Raw genomic sequence first — 20643 nt, forward strand, 5'->3', positions numbered from 1 at the left:
ACTATCTCTCTAAAACACATTGCCATGTTTGCATAAATAAATAAAACCAAATCATACCTATATTTGTAAAAGATGATCAAGTAAGTTCAATATATCATTACAAATACATCTTTCAACTTCAAACTGTTAGTTAGGAAGATATATAACAGCTTGTGAAGCAGCAGTGACTTCCTGTTTACATAGTTGCTTTTGATTGGACAATGCTACAAATGGTTCCTTGCAACCAATTTACACATCACTTAAGTCTTCACTAGCTAAGGCATTCCTTAAGTTTAGAGGTCCAACCAGATTAAAGGATAGGTTTATAATTTCTCAAATCAGTCTTTAAACAATAGTGAGGTGCCCAAAGAAACACTGAACTTGAGTTTTCTCGTCATTTCCTCCTGTTCTACTGGCCCCAAAGCGATGTGTTCCCAAATCAGTTTCAATGCAGTCACCATTCATAGTCCTCATTCTGTGTAAAAATGCATTCTTAAGTTTATGGTAAGCTAATGTCAGACTTTAAACAGTTTGTGACAAATGAAGTGGATATTGAAACGTCTTTCTAATACAAAATTCCCTTCTTGTGTTAATATGCCTCCACTGACACTCAACACAGAAACACCGCACTTATACCTGCCTTTTTGCCAGTTTGAGCAAAGTCCACCTAAACCATTATATCTCTCACAATTTAAGATTCTACATTTTCCAAATGGACTTGTATTATTCAAACGTATTGTTCGGTTCATAAGCCTTGTACCGAACGGTTTAATACAAATACGTGTATTGTTACACCCTTAGAAACAAATAATAACCGTAGCTGTGGCGTCATAATGAGGTTATTAGGAGGTGGTTCAACTGTAGAAGGACAGCACAGAAGGCCCAGGTATAAAATGCACGGCCCGCTACTATGACAATCATAATTGTCACTACCATACCAACAATAATAAAAGGCCATATAGATGTTCAAAATAGCGATGTGCGAAAGAATAGGATGGAATGTCTGGAACCAAATTATACTGTTTATATATACACTGCTGTTCAAAAGTTTGGGGTCACTTAGAAATTCCCTTGTTTTTGAAAGAAAAGAACATGTTTTGTCCATTAAAATAACATCAAATTGATCAGAAATAATGATTTTTCATTAAATATTTACATAAGCGTACAGAGGCCCATTCTCAGCAACCATTAGTCCTGTCTTCCAATGGCAAGTTGTGTTTGCTAATGCAAGTTGATAATTTCAACAGGCTAACCCGATCATCAGAAAACTGCTAAAAATTGTTGTGCTGATTAAGTATTAGCAGGAGGCTCATCAGACTCCCAAAAAGGAGATCAGAGAGCATCCTGGCTGCTCTCAGACAAACGTGGCAGGATGCCAACATTATCCTGATTTTAGGAAAATATTCAAAACTAAATGTACCTAACCTATGTGAAGCAACATGTTGCAATTTCCCTTAAATCCTGGCACAGCCTTCATCATCAGAGATGTAACACAATAGTATTGCATACTCTCAGATAAACAGAGATCAAGACACTATGTAATGTATTATCTGAGATTCTCTTATGTCCCGCTGTCTCTACTTCTCTTTACAGCACTCTGTGGAGGCCGCGAATGCCGGAGTGAATCCCATCGGTGACACGTCCTACAATTCCAGCCACTGGGATCTGGGCAGTGCCTTCTTCTTTGCTGGGACTGTTATCACAACAATAGGTACTGTGATTATGGCATGACTCAATGGTTCCCACTTAACAGGTCAATGGAGTTCAATATAGGGTATGCACTCTATGTAGTATAGTACAGGCTGTGCCAAATTATTTCCCCTGTGTACTTCCTTATGTCAATGAATTTATGCAATAGGATATTTGCTGGCTCTATCCTCAGCTGTTGATCTCAAGAATTTTTATTTTTTCAAAACAATTGCATTTGTCAGTTGAATGGATTGTAAGCATCCGCAATCTCCCAAATTTAACCAAACAAAGCAGCCCATTTGTATTGTCAAAGTAAAGTAAAGCCCACATTTTCATTGTCATTACATTAGGTGGAAAAAATTAATAATTCAGCTCCTCAGGCTCCTGTCATTAAGCTGTTTATTACATGTTGATGGTAAATGGACTGTACTTATACAACACTTTTCTAGTCTTCTGACCACTCAAAGCACTTTCACACTACATGTCGTCATTCACCCATTCACACCCATTCATACACTGATGATAGGAGCTACCATGCAAGGTTCCACCTGCCCATCAGGACTAACTAATATTCACACACTGTAGACACAGTTACGGGAGCAATTTGGGATTAAGTGTCTTGCCCAAGGACACATCAACATGGACTAGCGAAGTCGGGCTACATGTATGTACATAATACATTTTAAATATGTCTCCAATGCCTCACAACGGAGTGACTAGTAATAAGTGCATCAGTAGGATTAGCTTCAAGTACTTCATCAGTGGAAGCAGTAGTATATGTAGCTTTTTGTGTACAGTTTGATGAATGTATGTATTAAAATATTCATTCATCATTGACCATAGCATTGATGAGATGGGTGTAGTTGGCTGTGGTTAGTGTGCTCTGTTGAACCTGTAACCATACCCAGTAGTGATGTCACCAGATCCTGAAGTCCACTTCTACATCACTGCTGCAAGGTGGAAAGTCAAACGTGGAGGTCAACAAAGACAAGATTTTCAGGGGGCGTTAAAATACCCTTGTCATCTACTTTTATTTTATATTTATATATATTTATAGTGCTCACCTGGACTTGAAAATCATAGCCCATGGTAACATCTCAAGAACACTCACATTAAGGCAGCTGATGAGATCTGATTGGACAATAGACATTTTATTCATTGTCATTGTTAGCATTAGTGAACTAAAAACAATGTCTGAAATGTCCGCTCCATTAGAATGTATCAGCCCAGTGCTTTTGTTTGCTTATCGTAGTCCTATAGAACTCTTTCGTGTCTTCTTTTTCTTCTCCAGGGTATGGTAACATTGCCCCGAGCACTGAGGGAGGGAAAATATTCTGCATTCTTTATGCAATATTTGGAATCCCACTGTTTGGATTCCTCTTGGCAGGGGTTGGAGACCAGCTTGGTACCATATTTGTTAAAAGCATCGCCAAGGTGGAGAAGATGTTCCGGGTGAGTCAAAACGTAAATCTCCTATCGTCTATGATTCAGCTCTGTGTAAATGATTTGGTTATACAATTTAATTTGTAATGTTGTCCGCTGGTTTTAAATAAGGACAAGAGGACCAGACACCCAGAAATAAAGTGAGACACACTAAGCATGATTTGTTCATATGTCCTTGATGGACACTGCCGTACAAAAGTTTAGAATCCCGTTATATTGATGTATTTCGTCTTTCCTTCAATAATGGCGAGTTTATCGTAGATAAACAGTATAATTCAGACACCAAATGTAAAATTTACGTTAGAAAAAGTGTTGGCGCCAAAAGGAGAATAATGACTTGATTATCTTCCATTTAGTCAATGTTTTAGTGTTGCATGACAAAGAACAATGCCAACCCCTCCCCGAATACCTTTCGGTTTTGAATTCTGAATTGAATATTTTGGGGAAAAACTTATTCCCTCTGCAGTCTACTCAGTGGATGGATTACAAAGTATATAGTAAATATACATAGTATGTTCAGTTGATATTCCGTGAACCAATTCCAGTACAAGTTGCAAGGTTTTCATTTGTCATTATGTCGTCACATGTACGACAAGGTTGCAAAATTAAATTTAGATTGTAGTCCCAATTTGTGAAATAAGAAAGAAAAATAAACAACAAAAAAACTATATTATATACTGAATGTGGAGGATGAATTTAAGAGTCTCAGACAGAGGAAAGAAGCTGTTTTGAAGTCTGGTGGTTCAGCAGCTCATACTTCTGTAGATATAGTTGTACAATAGTGCTAACCTTCTCTTTCTATTTTTAAATTTCATAAGAACTTTGATCAAGCAACACGCCTATTAACTTGTTATAAGCTGTATTATTATGCGCTTGACTCTGAAACAATATCCGGATCCTATTCAAATTTGCACACATTTTGGTGCTGAGCTTTCAATGTATTATACCAATGACTGGAGATTTCTAATATTTCTATATAACTGCTGCTCAGAGGGATCTTTGTCCCTTTCAGTTGCTATTCTGGTTGAACCATTGAACAGCATTTTGTTCACCGTGTACAAAAAATTACTTTTCATGCAAACCCACATATTAAATAACATCTATTTGTAAAGAGGACTTTGTACAACCTAAAAGACTATTCAAAAAATATAAAGCATTCCAACAGCCATCGATTGTAGAGAATTAAGCTGGTGATTTCAAATGTTTGAAATGTAATGCACCGCATTACTAGGCAAAATATTGCAGCTCTTTGTATTCAATTCTAAGTTTTTCTAGTTAGGTTGTTTTCATTTTAAGGCAAATGGGAAACCAAGAGAGGATCCTCGCTTCTATGATTACTTCAGACTGTAATATATCAGTACATGTACCCTGGAGCAATGACTGATTTAATTAAGAAAGATGTTTTAATTTCCTCATTCTAATTTTAAACTTTTAATGTGAATATTCAGGTGTGCTTCCGGTTTCGCCCTGGTATGGAGCAGATGCAGGCTCTGACAGCTCCCTTATCTTTTCACACTTCAACAAACAGTCTAATTCTTTCATCCCTGTACCGAACAGCAGCAATCAGGGTACTGTTGGCGAGCATGTGGTGGTTTGTGCGACCATCCAAGGATATGCCTCCCCAGACCATCACTGACCTACCACCGAACTGGTCATGCCGGATGATGTTGCAGGCAGCACAGCGTTCGCCACAGCGTCTCCAGACTCTTTCACGTCTGTCACGTGCTAATTGTGAACCTGCGCTTATCTGTGAGGAGAACAGGGTGCCATTGGTGAACCTACCAAGTATAATGTTCTCTGGCAAATGCCTGTCAAGCTGCACAGTGCTGGGTTGTCAGCACAGGTCGCACAAGAGGACATCGAGCTCTCACGTCTCATCTGTTTCTCCTCTTTTTAGGGGGCAATTTTTGCCCCCACTGACTGAAATCCAGGGGCATTTAAAAAAAATTGGGGGCACTTTTTGAAACTTGTGAAATAACATTTTCATTTTCATAGTTTCATTGAACTTTGTTCAAAATAATAAATATTGTCACGGGGCATGGTGGAGGACTCAAGTGCAGACCAGGCAGAGTAGCATGAACAAGGTATCTTTAATGAAGAACATCAACTTACAGGACACGATAAAGAATCCATGGACGAGACAAGAGACGAGGGGGTTAAATCCAGCAGGGTAGGCAGTGAGACGGGAGTCGGACAAAATCCAGCAGGGTAGGCAGCGAGACGGGAATAGGACAAGCCGAACGGGCAGGTAGACAATACAAGGAGTGACTGAGGGGCAGGAGTTTATGAAGAGGGAAGAACAGGTGAGAAGAGTTGTGCTGATGAGGGGGAAGTGCTTGATTACTGACCAGAGGCAGGTGAAGGGAATTAGGCTGAGGGAGTGACTGACAGGTAGAGTGGAATAACACAGACACACAGAACACAGAGGCAAAGCCTAATCGTGACAAATATACTTATTTAGGCTTACAGTATATGAGCAATTATCATCAAATGGCAATAATAAGACTATTAGGCAGTAGTCTACAGATTCAAAGTGTTTTCTTATATTTTTTTAACAAAAAAACAAACAGAAAACATAAATCAGACAATCATATTCAATTTTATTCTTATTTCTTTGTGGTTATTTATTGTTATTATGAAATTTTTTAAACAATTATTAACAATTATTAAGTCAACGGTGCCTTGATTACATATACTGTCATTGTATGGAATTATTGAGAAAAATATTTTTGTAGCACCTCAAATATTGTGATATTACCCATTTTGTCCTGAACATATATGCATTAGTCATTGTGTGGAATCTTTTAGAAAAACATTTTTATAGCACCTTAAACATTTCAGAAATGTGCCATTTGAAGGTACAAATTCAGTTCAGAGTTTTAGTAAAATATCTTAATCGACTGTCAGTCAGGTATTTCCAGCAACCCTCAAATCAAAGAATAAAGACACTTTACGCACAATTTAGGTGTATTTTCCCTTTAACTCACGAGATGCAGGTAGTATGTTTTATACTTAATGTGAATATAATTCATTTAATCAAATTTCCATTATGCAATATGTATACTTTGTTGGCATCTTATTCTGAAAACCGGATGTTCATCTGAAGAAACAGGATGTTGTCTCACGTTAATCTTTCCGCTAACTTTGAAAGTCCTTCACTCGCTCCCGATCTGTGCCGTTTGAATGCGTTTACCATGAATTTCAGCGTATAGGTGCACTAACGTGTAAGTGTCTGCTGAGTTGACCACGGAGATCTGAGTGTCTGCTGACTTGACTGCAGTCTCGCAGTCACAGGTCTGATTAAGAAGCGCTCCGATGTTTTTGACAAGTTCATTAAATTATTATTATTAGAGGAAATCATGGGGGCATTTTTTGCCCCTCTCCTAGTGATATCAGGGGCAAAATTATATTTCTTAGGGGCAGTTTTGCCCTTTGCCCTCGTGTATTTTCGACGCTGGACTAGTTGGTTTGTGTACAACAGCTGGTCGTACACAGGAAAAGAGGCTGTGTAAAGTCCCGTAAAAACCCCTATTGGAGATGCATATTCTGAATGTGCTATATACATGTCCAAAGAATGCTCCTAAAATCTGAATAATATTGGGATATTCCACATGTTTTGATCTGAAAATGCTCCACTCGGAATAAGGCCTAATTCAGAATCACAAAACTAAATATGATGTTTACCGGAGCCATATAACATTCAGAATATTGTCATATTTGGAATGACAGTGGAACATGTACATGTAAACGTAGTGTAGCGTGAAGCGGCTCCTGCCCCGTTTCTAGGTGGGGTTGTTTTACGCACCTAACACAGTGGTCACTCCGTCGGCTGTCCCACCTGCGAGGATATACATTCCTCTTTGAGGTGTCGGAACAATACCTTCGGCCTTTTATCTCACCCCTTAGCTAAATTGTTAGGATTTCGGAATTATTGTCTTTTTGGAAGGCTTTTTTACGGCTAATGCCCTAGGCGCTTTCAATAGGATGTAACCCTAACACCCAGTATGTAATAGTTATGTATATCATCTGTACTTTACTATTGCCTATTGTGAACATTCTCACCATTTATGACTAACACTGCCAAGTCTTCACCCAGGGAACTTACCTTAACCTCCTCTGCGTGTTTCAGTCGTCACATCTTATCGCACGGTTAACGGACAGGGGAAGAGGGTTAAATTGTTTTAAAGGACCAGAATACTTTGTTTTGCTTCAGACACTTACAAATGGTAAGGCTGTGGTTTAATTTAAGTTTTTCACACAACAATCACAGACAACAATTGAAATTCATTGAAACAGTCACTGTGCTACAATAACTAATTTTAACACTCCTACTGTAATAAGTTCTCCTCTTTATCAGCTTTCACTGATGAGGTTTAATCCAGTCACACTCTGGAATTCTCTCCCTCCTCTCTTCTCTCTGCTCTGCTGTTCTCCTGTCAGTGCAGGCAGCTCTCAGTCAGCTCTAGAGTTGTTGTTTTTTTCTTCCTTATATGCTGTCCTCTGATAGGAAAAGGGTCTTCTGTCCCCCTATAAGTGGGTAAGACAGAAAAGGGGTCTTCTTTTACCCATCTCTGAGGGGGTAAGACCCCTAAAAGGTCTTCTGTTCCCTTTAGAGTGGGTAAGAAGTCCCATTCTCTAGTTGGGGGAGAAGCCCAAATCTCACAGTTTTTCTGCTGCTTTTTCTGCTGATCTAAGGCTGGCACCTCCTTCAGGTTCACACTTCATCAATGCCACAAAACTCTACGGTTGTAAATTGAAAATGTCATTTTTTTCATCATTAAAATGTACAGCTACAGGATAATCTCGGTCCTTCCTACGTATAGAGCTTTTGTGTTCACTTATACAGCGTATAGAGCTTGAACTCTCTGGTAGTTTTACCTACATACAAAAATCCACATGGACAACGTAGCATGTACACAACATGTGTGAAGTGATTTTCCACTCTTTATGGAAACTACTTTGTTGGTGTGAGGATGATCACTCTCCATGGATACAGTCTCTCTAGTTTACGCAGGAAGTATCATCTAACTCGTGCACGCACTGTATGATGGTCACAGAAATGCATGGCCGCATCACCCAGAGTCCTGCCAGTACCCTCGACGTGTGTGAATTTGCGAGGGCCCGATCAATGCTGCTTGCAGCTTTAATTAGGGCCCGAGCACCGACGAAATTTTGCAGGCGTATCAAAATGGCTCACTAGCGCCCCCTACAGTTTCACAGGCCACGGCCATTACCCAACATGTCCGATTAACGTGAAATTTGACACACATATTCAGCTATATCTGCTCTACAATCAACGCACTCTAACTTTGAAGCTCCGCCCATTCAGATTTCCACCATTTTAACTTTTTTGAAAAACATATTTTTGCAAACTGTTCCTAAACACTGTGTCCGATTGCTACCCAATTTGATGTGGATCAATATTGAATCGGTGTAATCAAAACCGCCTCAAAGACGTGTTGATAATTTATTGTGTTAAGAAGTTATGGACCAGTGAACTTATAAGCGGCGTGGCCCTGTACATCAATCAACTTAACTTTAAAACCATTGTGCCTATCATCACGAAATTTGGGACAAATGTCCACATTGCAGCCTGTAACATACCCTCACATTTTCATTTCCCTCAGCCACTTGGGGGCACTACTGTACAAAATTTGTACAAGATTTACAAAATTTGGTAGGCACATGTATCACATGTGGACTTAAAAAAAGTATCTTCGGACCATGCTCTAAACCCAACCGTAAGTTAGCCATTTTGAATGTTGTATGAATTTCTAGTGTCGTTTTTGCAATTTCCAGGCGCTGTACTTTAACGAACTCCTCCTAGGGAATTATTCAGATCAACTTCAAATTTGGTCAGTACAATCTAAAGACCTTTGCGATGAAAAGTTACTCGAAGGTTGTTGTTTCGTGAAAGGCCGTTGCCGTGGCGACGCATTCTTCGCCATGAAAAACAAAGGTGTTTTTGAGGGGCTAAAAATGCTCAAACCATAACCAATCATGGCACACACTTTTCACCTAGATGTATGAAATTTCGTTAGCAGATGTATCACATCTAACCTTAAAAAAAGTCTCTTGGGATAATGCTCTAAATCCAACCGTAAGTCAGCCATTTTTTATTTTGTCTGAATTTCTCGTGTTTTTTTTGCAATTTCCAGGTGCTCTAATTTAACGAATGCCTCCGAGGGAATTAATCAGATCAACTTCGAATTTGGTCAGAATAATCTAATTGAAAGGGGTTCGTGGGCACACCACCAGAAAAAGACTTCTCTGGTCTAAATATGTGCAAACTAAGATGTTTGGAGAGCAGAAATTGAATAAAAAAGGTTTCCAAATCGCGCTTGTACGTGGAGTTTTCATTAATAGTAAATGTAATTGTTTTTGTTTTGGAACAGGCTGTAATGTAAAGTAATTTCTTGCAACGTGAAGTTTGTTTAATAAAATCAAACTGCACCCAGACTAATTTATATGATAGATTATTCTACATTGGCTCACCTTTTAGCTTAAACTTATTTCTTTCTAAAAAAATATGTTTTTTTTTCCACATGGAACTATTGTGGCATGACACGGGGCCAGATGGTAGATGGGTGCTATTTCCCCTTTAAGGAGCAGCAGCCACATGCCAAGATGGCCGCCGAGGCAACAACTCCAGATCCCAGAAGGCCTCACCACTCACCCAGGTGTAGGTGTTTAGGCCATCTGATTAAGGCCGGACTTAAGGACTTCAGGAGGAGAGAAATGGAAGGAGCGCACACGGCATGAAGGAGCATGGAGACCTACCTGGAGACGAGTTCCACCCCACAGTGAGGAGGTTTTCAGAGGAAGAAGACCTGGTTGTCGGAAGGAAGCTGAGGACACTTTAAGTTGAGTTTTTGTCTAGTACGGTTCTGTTGGGATGCATTATCTCCGCTTGGATGCTTTTTGTTTGTTTGTTTTTGATTTGGACGAAGAGCCTTTCCTGAGTTGTGGAGCCGGATAAGAATAAAACCCTGATCTTATTCTGAGAACCTTTTGACTTGGTCTGTTTTTGTTTGTTTCCTTTGCACCAAACCCCCTAGCCTGCTCGAGTGACCTCTCATGACGTGACACTATACATTCTCCTATTTCTCTTCCAGCTTTGAGTCACTCAGCAGAGATTGTCAGAGCTACCTGCACAAACAAACAACCTGCATTTACTTTGACAGTCTGTTATGCTACTAACACTGAAGCGCTTTCACACACATTCAGTTTTTTGTCGATTTTTACAGGGTGACAGTTATGATTGTATTCGGAGGTACACTCAAAACATTCGAGGCATTTGGTCCGATTGCTACCAAATTTGCTGTGGATCAATAATGAATCTAGTTTATCAAAAGCTTTTTGATATCTCTTTTTGTTTACAAGATATGGACCAATAAACGTCTTAGGGGCGTGGCTTATATCAATACACATAACTTCTCAACCATTTGTCCTAAAATCACAATGTGCTGCATATGTGCACATCGCACCCTGTAACATACCATAACATTTTTATTCAATTCAACCACTAGGGGGCGCTACAATAAACCCATGATTTTGTGCTTTTTTGTCACTTTTTTTCATTTTCAGCCTTTCTACTTTAACAAACTCCTACAGAATTTATGCGATCAACTTCAAATTTGGTGAGAATTCTCTTCAGACCTTTGTGATGAAAACGTATTAAATTCGTGAGTTTTCATGGAAGAACCTTGACGTGGCCATTTTGCGTGATTCTGCATGAAAAAGAAAGTTGTTTTTTTTCTTATGCATGATGCTACTTCAAGCCTGAGCACATTTCAATGCAAATATTTTCACATAGTCATAGAGCCACCTACTGGCAAAACAAAATGTCATATTTTATACTTTTATTTACTCCTAGCCAGTTGACCTGATGAGCCAAACTGGCACTTAGCCGGGTTGATAGTCAACCTGTGCTGGCTGAGTCGCTCAAACAGAGTCTGGAGGTGAGACATATGCTCCGCTCTTGACGCACTGGCCACCAGGATGTCATCCAGGTAGACGACCAGGAAAGGCAGGTCCCCCAGCACCGTGTCCATTAGACGCTGGAACGTCTGCGCTGCATTTGCAGGAGGCCAAACGGCATCCTCAAGAACTCAAACAGGCCGAATGGTGTGATCAGCGCCGTCTTGGGAATGTCCAGCGTGTGAACGGGCACTTGATGGTAACCTCGTACCAGGTCCACTTTCGAAAACACCACGCTATCCGACAAGTGAGCAGAGAAGTCTTGAATATGTGGAACCGCATAGCAGTCCGGGATCGTTGCCTCGTTGAGCCGGTGATAATCTCCACACGGGCGCCACCCGCCCCCAGGCTTCGGTGCAATGTGCAGGGGTGAAGCCCATGGACTGTTGGAGGGGCGAATGATGCCCAGGTGCTCCATGTTTTCAAACTCGGTCTTGGCGATGGTGAGCTTTGCCGCTCTTCTTCCGGCATGTACCGGTGGGCCAGTGGTAAATATGTGATGCTCCACCCCATGCTTGACCGTGGAGGACCAGAAGGTGGGCTGCGTGATGTCTGGGAACTCAGCCAGCAGACGAAGAAACTCATCAGCCGCTGCCAGCATGCTAGTCAACCTGGTAGAGTCCGCTCCACTTAGCGTACATGGGTAAGAACAAAAAGTCACAGCATTTATCAGGCGGCGGCCCTTGACGTCCACCAATAGCCCATAAGTGCAAAGGAAATCCACGCCAAGCAGGGGAATGGCAATTTTGGCAGTAACAAAGTCCCAGCTGAAACGCTGCCCCATAAAATACAGCTCCAGGCACCATGTCCCAAAAGTGCGTATGGGGGTACCGTTCGCGTCTTCCGGGGGGGGGCCCTGCCCGTTTGTCAGCATGTCCACCCGCGATGCAGGCACCACACTCCTCTGCGTCCCCGTGTCGCGGAGAAAGCGCCGCCTGGAAACGTCGTCCTGGATGAACAGCAGCCTGCCTTCCTGACCGACGCTCATGGCCGCCACTGAGCGCCGGTCCTGGCATTTCCCGTCATGCCGAAACTACATGGAGAACGGCACCTTGTAGCCCGCGGACCAAACCTTGCGTGGTAATAACACATGCCGGTAGATCCCTGCCGTTGGCTCGCTGCTGCCACTGCGGCGACGACGACCGTAGTCTCCCCCGGCAGCCATGCCGTGGTTTGGGCCGGCCTCAGCGCCGCCGTGTAACCTTGTTCGCCAGCCAGAAAAAACTTATATCAGCCAACTCCCGACAATTGGTAATTGTGGTGTTGGCCAAAGCGGCCCGCACCTGCAGCGGTACGAAACGAAAGATTTTGCTCTGTGGTTTCGTTGTGCTTGTGTGTGCTCCACGGTGTAATGTTTGAAGGGGAGAAATATGAAAGATATCTGCGGATTCAGGGTAGAATTCTCATGCTTGCTAAGCTATCGTTCGGCCATGACGGTCTCTTTTTTGTGATGATATCTGCATTCGGAGTGCGTAGCTCGCTGTAGCTCGCCGAAAAATACGTGGTATTGTGCCAGAACTTGGTAGTTTATACAGTACTTTGTGTATAATTCTGTTTTGAGTAAAATTACTGTTTTTGTATTGTTTCTCAGAATCTCGTCGTTTAGTAGGTATATAGCATGTGGGTAAAATTCATTATATTTGTTTCGGAATAGTGATTTATATGACGCTCTTCTTCGCAAAACACTCTTGGGCGTCACGAGAGTGGGGTTAACCCCCTTGTCACCAGGGTTATACCCCTTCTCTTAAAAGGGCCCCGTGAATTCGGTCCCTTCAGCCCCCTACACTATGATCGTTTTCGTTCACAGATACACTAATATTAGTGACTCACTGTAGCACCATAGTAGCAGTAACATACATATTGAAATACTGTCAGCAGCCCTCGGTCTCTCTGGTCACGGTCTCACTGCGTCTCACTCTGTCTATTTGCACTTTATAATGAGTTTACAAGCTCTCCACAGTCAAGAGTAGGGGGAATCAAGGCTGCAGCAGGTTGTTAATGAAGCAAGTGCAAACCAGCCATAGAAAACCTCTCCAAAAGCCATCTTCTCAAGAACTGCAAATAAGTATTTCAGCTTTTCAGCATTCAGAGTGGGAGTACAATCATTGATAACTAACCAAAGAGCGTTGCAGATTGTGTTTAGTGTGACAATTTTGTATAAAACCGGACCTTATTCAACATTTTCTTAATGCAGTTTTTTGTCAGTTTTAGCTCCAGAACCGTTTTTAGTAGGTAGTTTGCATGGGAACTGTCCCTTTGTGATTAGTATTAGTTAATGTTGTTAAAACAATACAAAATTTACTTTCTCACAGTGTTTTCTTGGTTTTCCAACATTTCATTATCAAAACATTCTCTTACCGATTAAAATATTACTTTGTTTTTGATCTTTCCAAAGCAATGGATATATTATCAAACAGTACATTTTAAATGGACTTTGAATAGCGCTTCTCTAGTCTTCTGACCACACATCAGTTTTTTTACAATTAGTTTAACACAATGCATCCACAACAATTCAATATAGCATTGGAATCTATTTCATTCATTCATTTCAAATTACATTTTAATATTTAAACTCACTCTCTTACCGGTGGATCAGTCTACATTCCAAAACACGGGGCGCACCACTAAAGTCTGCAGGCAGCCAGCAGAGGACGCTAATGTGACACACCACACTTGTTTCCGTGGAAACTACTGATAATAAGTTGTAAATTATATTTACAGAAATAGAGGAAATAATATGAAAATGATATGGATTAGTAATAACTTAAATAATACAGTAACTGGCAAATAATAGCCAGTGATGGCAAGTGGAATCATTAACTCTGTTACACAGAGATCATTTGCAATAGTGGCTGTTCTGAAGAAGGACTGAGTGTGATGTAGGTCGATAAAAAGACTCTATGTGAAGTCTGTTTCCAGCCTGTCCAAGATGACTTTCTCCCAAAAAGCCATGGCATTTTCACCATCACAGCCTTTGGGAAGACCCTGAATTGGTTGTTTCCTCTTCCTTTGGCCTCCAAGTCCTCGAGAAAGAAGAGGTGGCTTTCTGCATTGTGTAAGTGAGCTGAAATACTAGGAAGTTTCTCTTCAATAGCTGAAGATAACTATTTGATTGACTGTCAATTAAAGCAGTTTTCTGATCAGCCTCCATCTACTTCAGCAGCTGGTAAAGACTTATCAGTTCCGCGGCCACAACCATCAGCACCATTGATACTTTCGCTGGCATGTTCCAGTGTTTCTTAAATATTCCAGTTAACTGCATGTGAATTTCCTAAAAAATCACTTTATTTCGTATTAACTTGCTTAAACTGCAAGTGAAGCATAAGCCATCTCGCACTCAGTGAAGTTGTATTGATTCATATTAAAGCATATTTTTTGCACCAGACAGATGTGAGACAAATCAACTGAAAAAATGTGGCTTAAAAGGCATTACAAATCATGTGATTTCATGTGTCTTAGGTTTAAAAACCTTTGTTCCCTGATAATTGGACGGCACAAATGTTCCATGAATGAATGAAACCAATTTGTAACCAATGAATTTGTACCATTTTGGTACAAATAAAAGGAAACAAACTGCAGGGGTGACTTCCTCTTGTTGAACAAATGAAATTCCAGGTCAACTTCATCCTCTTCATTATCTTCTCATTGTTGGTATCTGGCAGGAGTGGGTTTGGTTATTAGCAAGTATTGAAAAATAATTATTGATAATACAATAATTAATATCAATAGGATTATTAATATAAGTTAATAACAATGGGGCACTACCCTGGGATTAGGGACCAATAACCAAATTGTGGAGTAAGTCTCAAAATCGGTGTTGATAGTTACTAGTCCACATTCAGAGTTACAACAGTGAAGGTTTGAATCAGAGCACTGAGTATAACCAGCTAGTACCACAACACATATGCACAAAATAATCACAGAAACTGCTCCTTAAAACAGACTTTATTCGTAAGACACACAATACACAGTAAAGTTAAACTGGAAACAAACAAACAAGGATACAATAACACACATAACACACTATGACCTATCTCTGCCCAGATAATAGCCTTGAGATCGTCTTCACGTAGCGATCGGCGTGTGTTCATCCGTCTGTTGATTGGCGGAGTTTATCCGGTGGCCATAACGTGCTCTGTCGGCGGGTCCACGTGTGGCAGCCGATGTTGACTTGAAGAATCCGGGAATTCCATCTGCAGGTGCAGTTAAGAGAGCTTGGGGCACAGAGGTTATCCGTCTCTTTCAGGATCCCAGTGTGTGAACACAAAAACAGTCTGTAGGTTGGGACTGCCACCTAGGTTGTTTCGGGTACCAAAGTTCGGGCAATGTTAATTGCAATGGAAAGGCACAGTGTGAAGGTTTGGGCCAATGTTTATAGCCTTGATGATGTCATGACAGTGTCAGAGGGGCTCCTCCTTGGTTTAAACCAACCAAGGTGAGATTTTTAACGCCTGATGTTAGGTGTGGTTTCACAATCTAGGCTTTTCTTTTATAGATAATACACTGTGCCTGATAAATCAAAATCGTTTCTCAGACTCAGGAGTCCAAACCCTATCAGAACTTGCTGAAACCGAGATAGGTATTATGGTTTACACTTTTCTTATACTTTGTGTGTGTGTGTGTGTGTAACTTTCTCTCACAGAATAAACACAACCAGATCAGTCAGACTAAAATCCGTGTGGCCTCCACCCTGCTCTTCATCCTGGCTGGCTGCATCTTGTTCGTCACCATCCCAGCTGTGATCTTCCAACACATTGAGGGCTGGACGGCTCTGGAGTCAACATATTTTGTTGTCATCACTCTGACAACAGTTGGAATAGGGGACTATGTCGCAGGTGAGAGCTTGTCATTCATAGTCAAAATATTCATGAATTATTTAGTTTATTACATAGTATTAATCAAAAGTAAATCAGAACACGTCAAAAGTTGTGTGTCTGTGTATATATATATTCTGTGTAACTTGGGCCACTTCATTGTCTATCTCGACAGAAAACGGACACTGACAACCAACATGATACATCACATCATCATATTACACTCGTCATTTAGCAGACGCTTTCATCCAAAGCGACTTACATTTCTACACCATAGTCACAGCTTAAGTGTCTTGCTCAAGGACACATCGACATGCGACTAGCAGAGCCAGAGCTCGAACCGCCAATCCTCTGATTGAAGGACGGCCCTGCTCTCCACTTTGCCACATCGGCCCTCATATCACACCAACAATTTTAATCATTATTAAAATTACAAGCAAGGTGCACCATGTTATGTCGTTCCCTATTCCAAGGACAAAATATATCTTCCCAAAAAAAGATTTAATTTTTAGATGGTTATGAATAAATAATAAACCTCATCTCAAAATGTTTTTTTTGTTCTCTAAGAAAAGAAATATGAAAAATATTAAGTTCTAAACCTTAATAATTAAATAAATGGTCAGTGTCCAAATATATGTCCATAATTAATCTGTATATGTCAATTGAGTGGGACAAGAGCAGAAGAGATTCCATACCGTCCCGATCCAATCCAATCCAAGGCTTCGTATACGTGTCCCCTGTTATCTGTTGAGACAACTTTGTAAAGATTGTGTCAAGCCGTTTCACCAGTTCTGTACCATAATTTTGTGCAGTTTGTATTCACACTAGCAGGAACACAAGGCTCTCTACCCAAGCAAGAAAATGTAGTGACTATCTAGTGTTAGAATGTGAAGTAAAGTTAAAAGAGACAACCCCTGCTGGCAAATAGTGGTCCCACTCACCACCATTGTCAAATAAGTTTATCCAACTGTCCCTTAAAAGTCCTGTTCAATCTTTCAACCATCCCATTTCCACGGGGGTAGTATTCTGATCTTTTTTAATTTGATGTTCAGTCTCACATATTGTTTGAAGTAGTTCTGATTCATTTTGTCATCCCTTATCTAAAACAGTTCTTGGAACTCCATGCTCAGGAACGTGTCTCACAAAGCAATTATGGTACTGTAGCTGTTTTCTGATCAGACATATGGAAAGCATTAACATACTTTGTAAAATGATCTTGCACAAAAAGCACATATGGGATGTCCATGGGAAGTGGGTGGGAGCTCAGCAATATGCACACAAACTTGAATGGTCTTTCTGTTGTATGGCTTTCAGGGGAGCTCTGTATTGTAATTTATCTCTGTAAGCCTCACATGTCAGTTTACCTATCAAGGTCAGACGTCATGCTTGGCCAAAAGCACATAGCTTGTCCTTTCTTGAATGTGCAATCAGCACTGTAAGGACCCGAGCAGGGTCTGCCATTGAGAATGTTCATCAACAGTGACATCATATATCAGCAAATGTGTTGATGATGTGGTGATGACTAACACAATAAAATCATTCCCCAACCAGAAAGTCTGGTTGAATGGAGAGGTGATGGCACTATCCAAAGCCAAAAAAAGCTGCCTTTTGGTCAGGTGACAAGGAAGCATACAGTATCGCTAGAGCAACACTGAAAGCTGGTATCAAGGAGGCAAAGCGGAGGCGTCAAGAGAAACTATCACGAACCTCAACAACACTAAAGATATGTGGCAGGAGATCCAAAATGTCGAAGGCTAAAAAAGCAGGAGCGCACCCATCATGTGTGAGGTCACGCTGCCAGATGAGCTGAACACCTTTTATGCTCACTTTCATCTCCTCAACAAAAAGTCAGCTGTCAAGTATGCCACTGCCACTGGCGAAGAGGGATGCCAAGCTCTTTCTAAAGGCACTGGGCTAGTTGAGCGCCAGCTGAAGCACCACACAGCTCCAAACATGGCCTCTTAGGGGCTACTCTCGATCTGGCCATAACAAAGTTAAAATGGCATTCTTCATTGTACTCAATGTGCAGATCAGCTCTGGTATGTCCCTTTTCTAGTGGTCCAGGGGAGGATTAGGGACGAACATACAACAATCCAAATGATAAACAAATAGCCCATGTACCATAAACAATATTTATTCTGCTCACGTACAGTTCAATATGAGTGAGTCTCAACACAGAGTGGGAGAGGATGGGACAGGTGTGGTCGTGCCAAACAATTGAAACCAATGTAACAAAACTTGGTCTAACTAACTAACCTCTGAAATCAAACAAACAAAATGGCTTCTCTAGCTTATCTAAATGTACTCGATCAAAACCAAATACAGATGGGGCACCGACCAATAAACCTAGTGTATCTAGACAAAGAAAATCAACTACGTGTTTGCCAATGTAAAGGGTACCCCAGACTCACCTACTGTCCGCAACCTCTCATTACAAACATTAACCTGAAGTCTTGCTCTTAGCATCGACAGAAAACAATTGAAGACCAGACAAGCTGAACTCCTGAGTCTTCCTGCTTTTATCTTCGGCTCTCCCTCTGTCGATTGGCCAGCCTGCAGTTGGTGCAACCTATCGAGCAGCACGACCGGCCCCCACAGGTGGAACCCAATCAACTGATTTCCAGAATAGGAGACTGGGAGAGAGAGAAAAAAGGAAGGGCAGGAGGGGAGAAAACACAATACGTAACAAGCTCCATGAACTCGCTCAAAAGTATCGCAGAGGACATGCAGATCTAGAGTGATGACCCTGGGTCTAAAGTTGAAGTGTAACATCAGGGGATAAAAATGGACTGAAGACTGGGTAATTCCTTTTCTTCCTATCTTTAGGGTAATTCTGGGTCATCCCAATCTCTCTTTTTTTAAGTTGTTCGACAAAGATTTTTGTGAGGGTAATATAGGGTACGGAACTCAGGCTCCTCAAGGATGAGGAGAAGAAGTGAGTCAGTGGGCTAGTAAACATCAGTCCGTGGTAGCTCACTTACCCTCAAATGTGCTGTCACAGAGCCTGGAACTATGGCTCTCACTGAACATGGGAAGGACCCTTGGGAAGGATCTATCAAGTGCTTGTGCAACAGTATGAACCCCCTGTGTTCGGTTGGGCATCGTAGCATTCATTGCAGCATTCAGTTTAGGAGCATCATGAATGTGTAGAACGGGAGTAACATAGGTCTCCTATTCCATCAATAGTCACCCTTTCCGTTCGAGCGTAAATTGACTGCTTGTCTTGTTGGGACCAAGTGTCTGGTTTCTCACTGCTGACGGGTAGTCTCTAGAGTAGTTTCCATTGCTTTTTAACATGACTAAACAAGGAAAAAGCTGGACTATGAGAAGCAGTGAACAGACATTCGTGCACTGGACGATAACGTTCAGGTGAACTCTCGTGACCTTGGAGGGTCCAACACTGCTGCAATGGGACCTCCCTGAAAGCTCCTTCTCAAAGGCTCCATTGGGGAGATGAGAATTGTTGGAGCAAATTAAGACAAGAGGTTGGACTTTCCTGAAAGGCTGGATGGGGATATATTTTAGGTATGAATAGTGGCACTAAGAGACTGAACTGGGTATGTCTGGTCAATAACATCAAATCATCTCTATGCTGTGTTTACACCAATCATGAAGCAAATGTTTGCATTGTGTTACTTGCAGGTGTTTCATTGCAGGATAATTTTGATTTATTCGCATCACTTGCGCTAGACGCGCTGGAGAGGAGTGGGGGTTCCCTTCATGTAGACGTTTCATCAATTATGGCTGAAACAACCACTGTTTTTGCTTTGTACATGTAGAAGTCCAAGATATCCCTGGAAACTAAACGCCATCTTGTCTGGGTTCATAACTAATCTGGAGGCCCTCTGTGAATTTCACCGAGCTGTATTCAATGTATCTAGCAATCCACACGTTGGCTGGTTTACTACAGCTGTATGAAGCAAGACAAACAACTTTTAAAATGCTTGTTTTCTGAATGAAGCTCGGATTAATTGGTGCTAGGCTTTGCTAACATTGAAGCTCCTCCATAAACACTCAAAATATATGTCAAATAGGCATTAATACGGCAGCATCGTTCATAGGCTCATTTAAGATGTGACCGGTGGTTGCCACACAATGCATGCAGTTAGATTTGTGTCCGACTTGATCCTGGCTTAATCTGATATCATGCACAATAACCTCACAGGATGGATGATCGATGTGTCGAACGTGGTCTGCAAACTAGAAGTAGCTTAGAGATTGGATCGAACTGGATGTCATTATTTCTGTGACTTCCTGTATATTCTTTGAAGGCTGCTGAAAACTGTCTGATTTGACCAGAGCTTTTTTTTAACACCCCCTGCCACTGCCGACTGATCTCCACTTTCCAGGAGAGACACAGCTCATCTCAATGAGCCTATTGTTTGTACTATATGGTTTATACTCTGTACATTTGGTCACATAGTTGCGTCCGGTCTCTTTACAAATATAAGGTATTGTTCTCTAGCTCTGGGTGCCCACCTGGCTAAAATATTTTTTTCCTCCATTTCTGATTCAACACTGTTAGGGATGACAGGAGGAGCGAATACACGAATGAGACAATTTTCCCGTATTCACCTCATTTGTCACGCATGTCTATTTGCTTCTTGCATTGACATGTAATCGTGTCGCATGAAAAATTTGCTTTGCGTTTGTGAACACAGCATTGGACCTTTTTAATGCGGTAACAGAATAATTTGTTTTCTGAGGGGACTGGTGGAACTCAGTCTTTCCCCTACCA

General features: G+C 41.2%; 1 protein-coding gene across 1 annotated transcript in view; it reads left to right on the forward strand.

Moving 5' to 3' along the window:
- The window catches only part of kcnk10a (potassium channel, subfamily K, member 10a), a gene marked incomplete at both ends in the record, with an annotated part of 41400 nt that overhangs the window by 11274 nt on the left and 9483 nt on the right, over window positions 1-20643 (forward strand). The window contains 3 exons of the mRNA XM_079180626.1: window positions 1573-1690; window positions 2960-3120; window positions 15734-15926. Coding sequence (XP_079036752.1) covers window positions 1573-1690; window positions 2960-3120; window positions 15734-15926 — 472 coding nt within the window. The remainder of the gene's footprint in view (window positions 1-1572; window positions 1691-2959; window positions 3121-15733; window positions 15927-20643) is intronic.

This window comes from Pholis gunnellus (assembly GCF_910591455.1).
Source record: "Pholis gunnellus genome assembly, chromosome: 19".
NCBI lineage: Eukaryota > Metazoa > Chordata > Actinopteri > Perciformes > Pholidae > Pholis > Pholis gunnellus.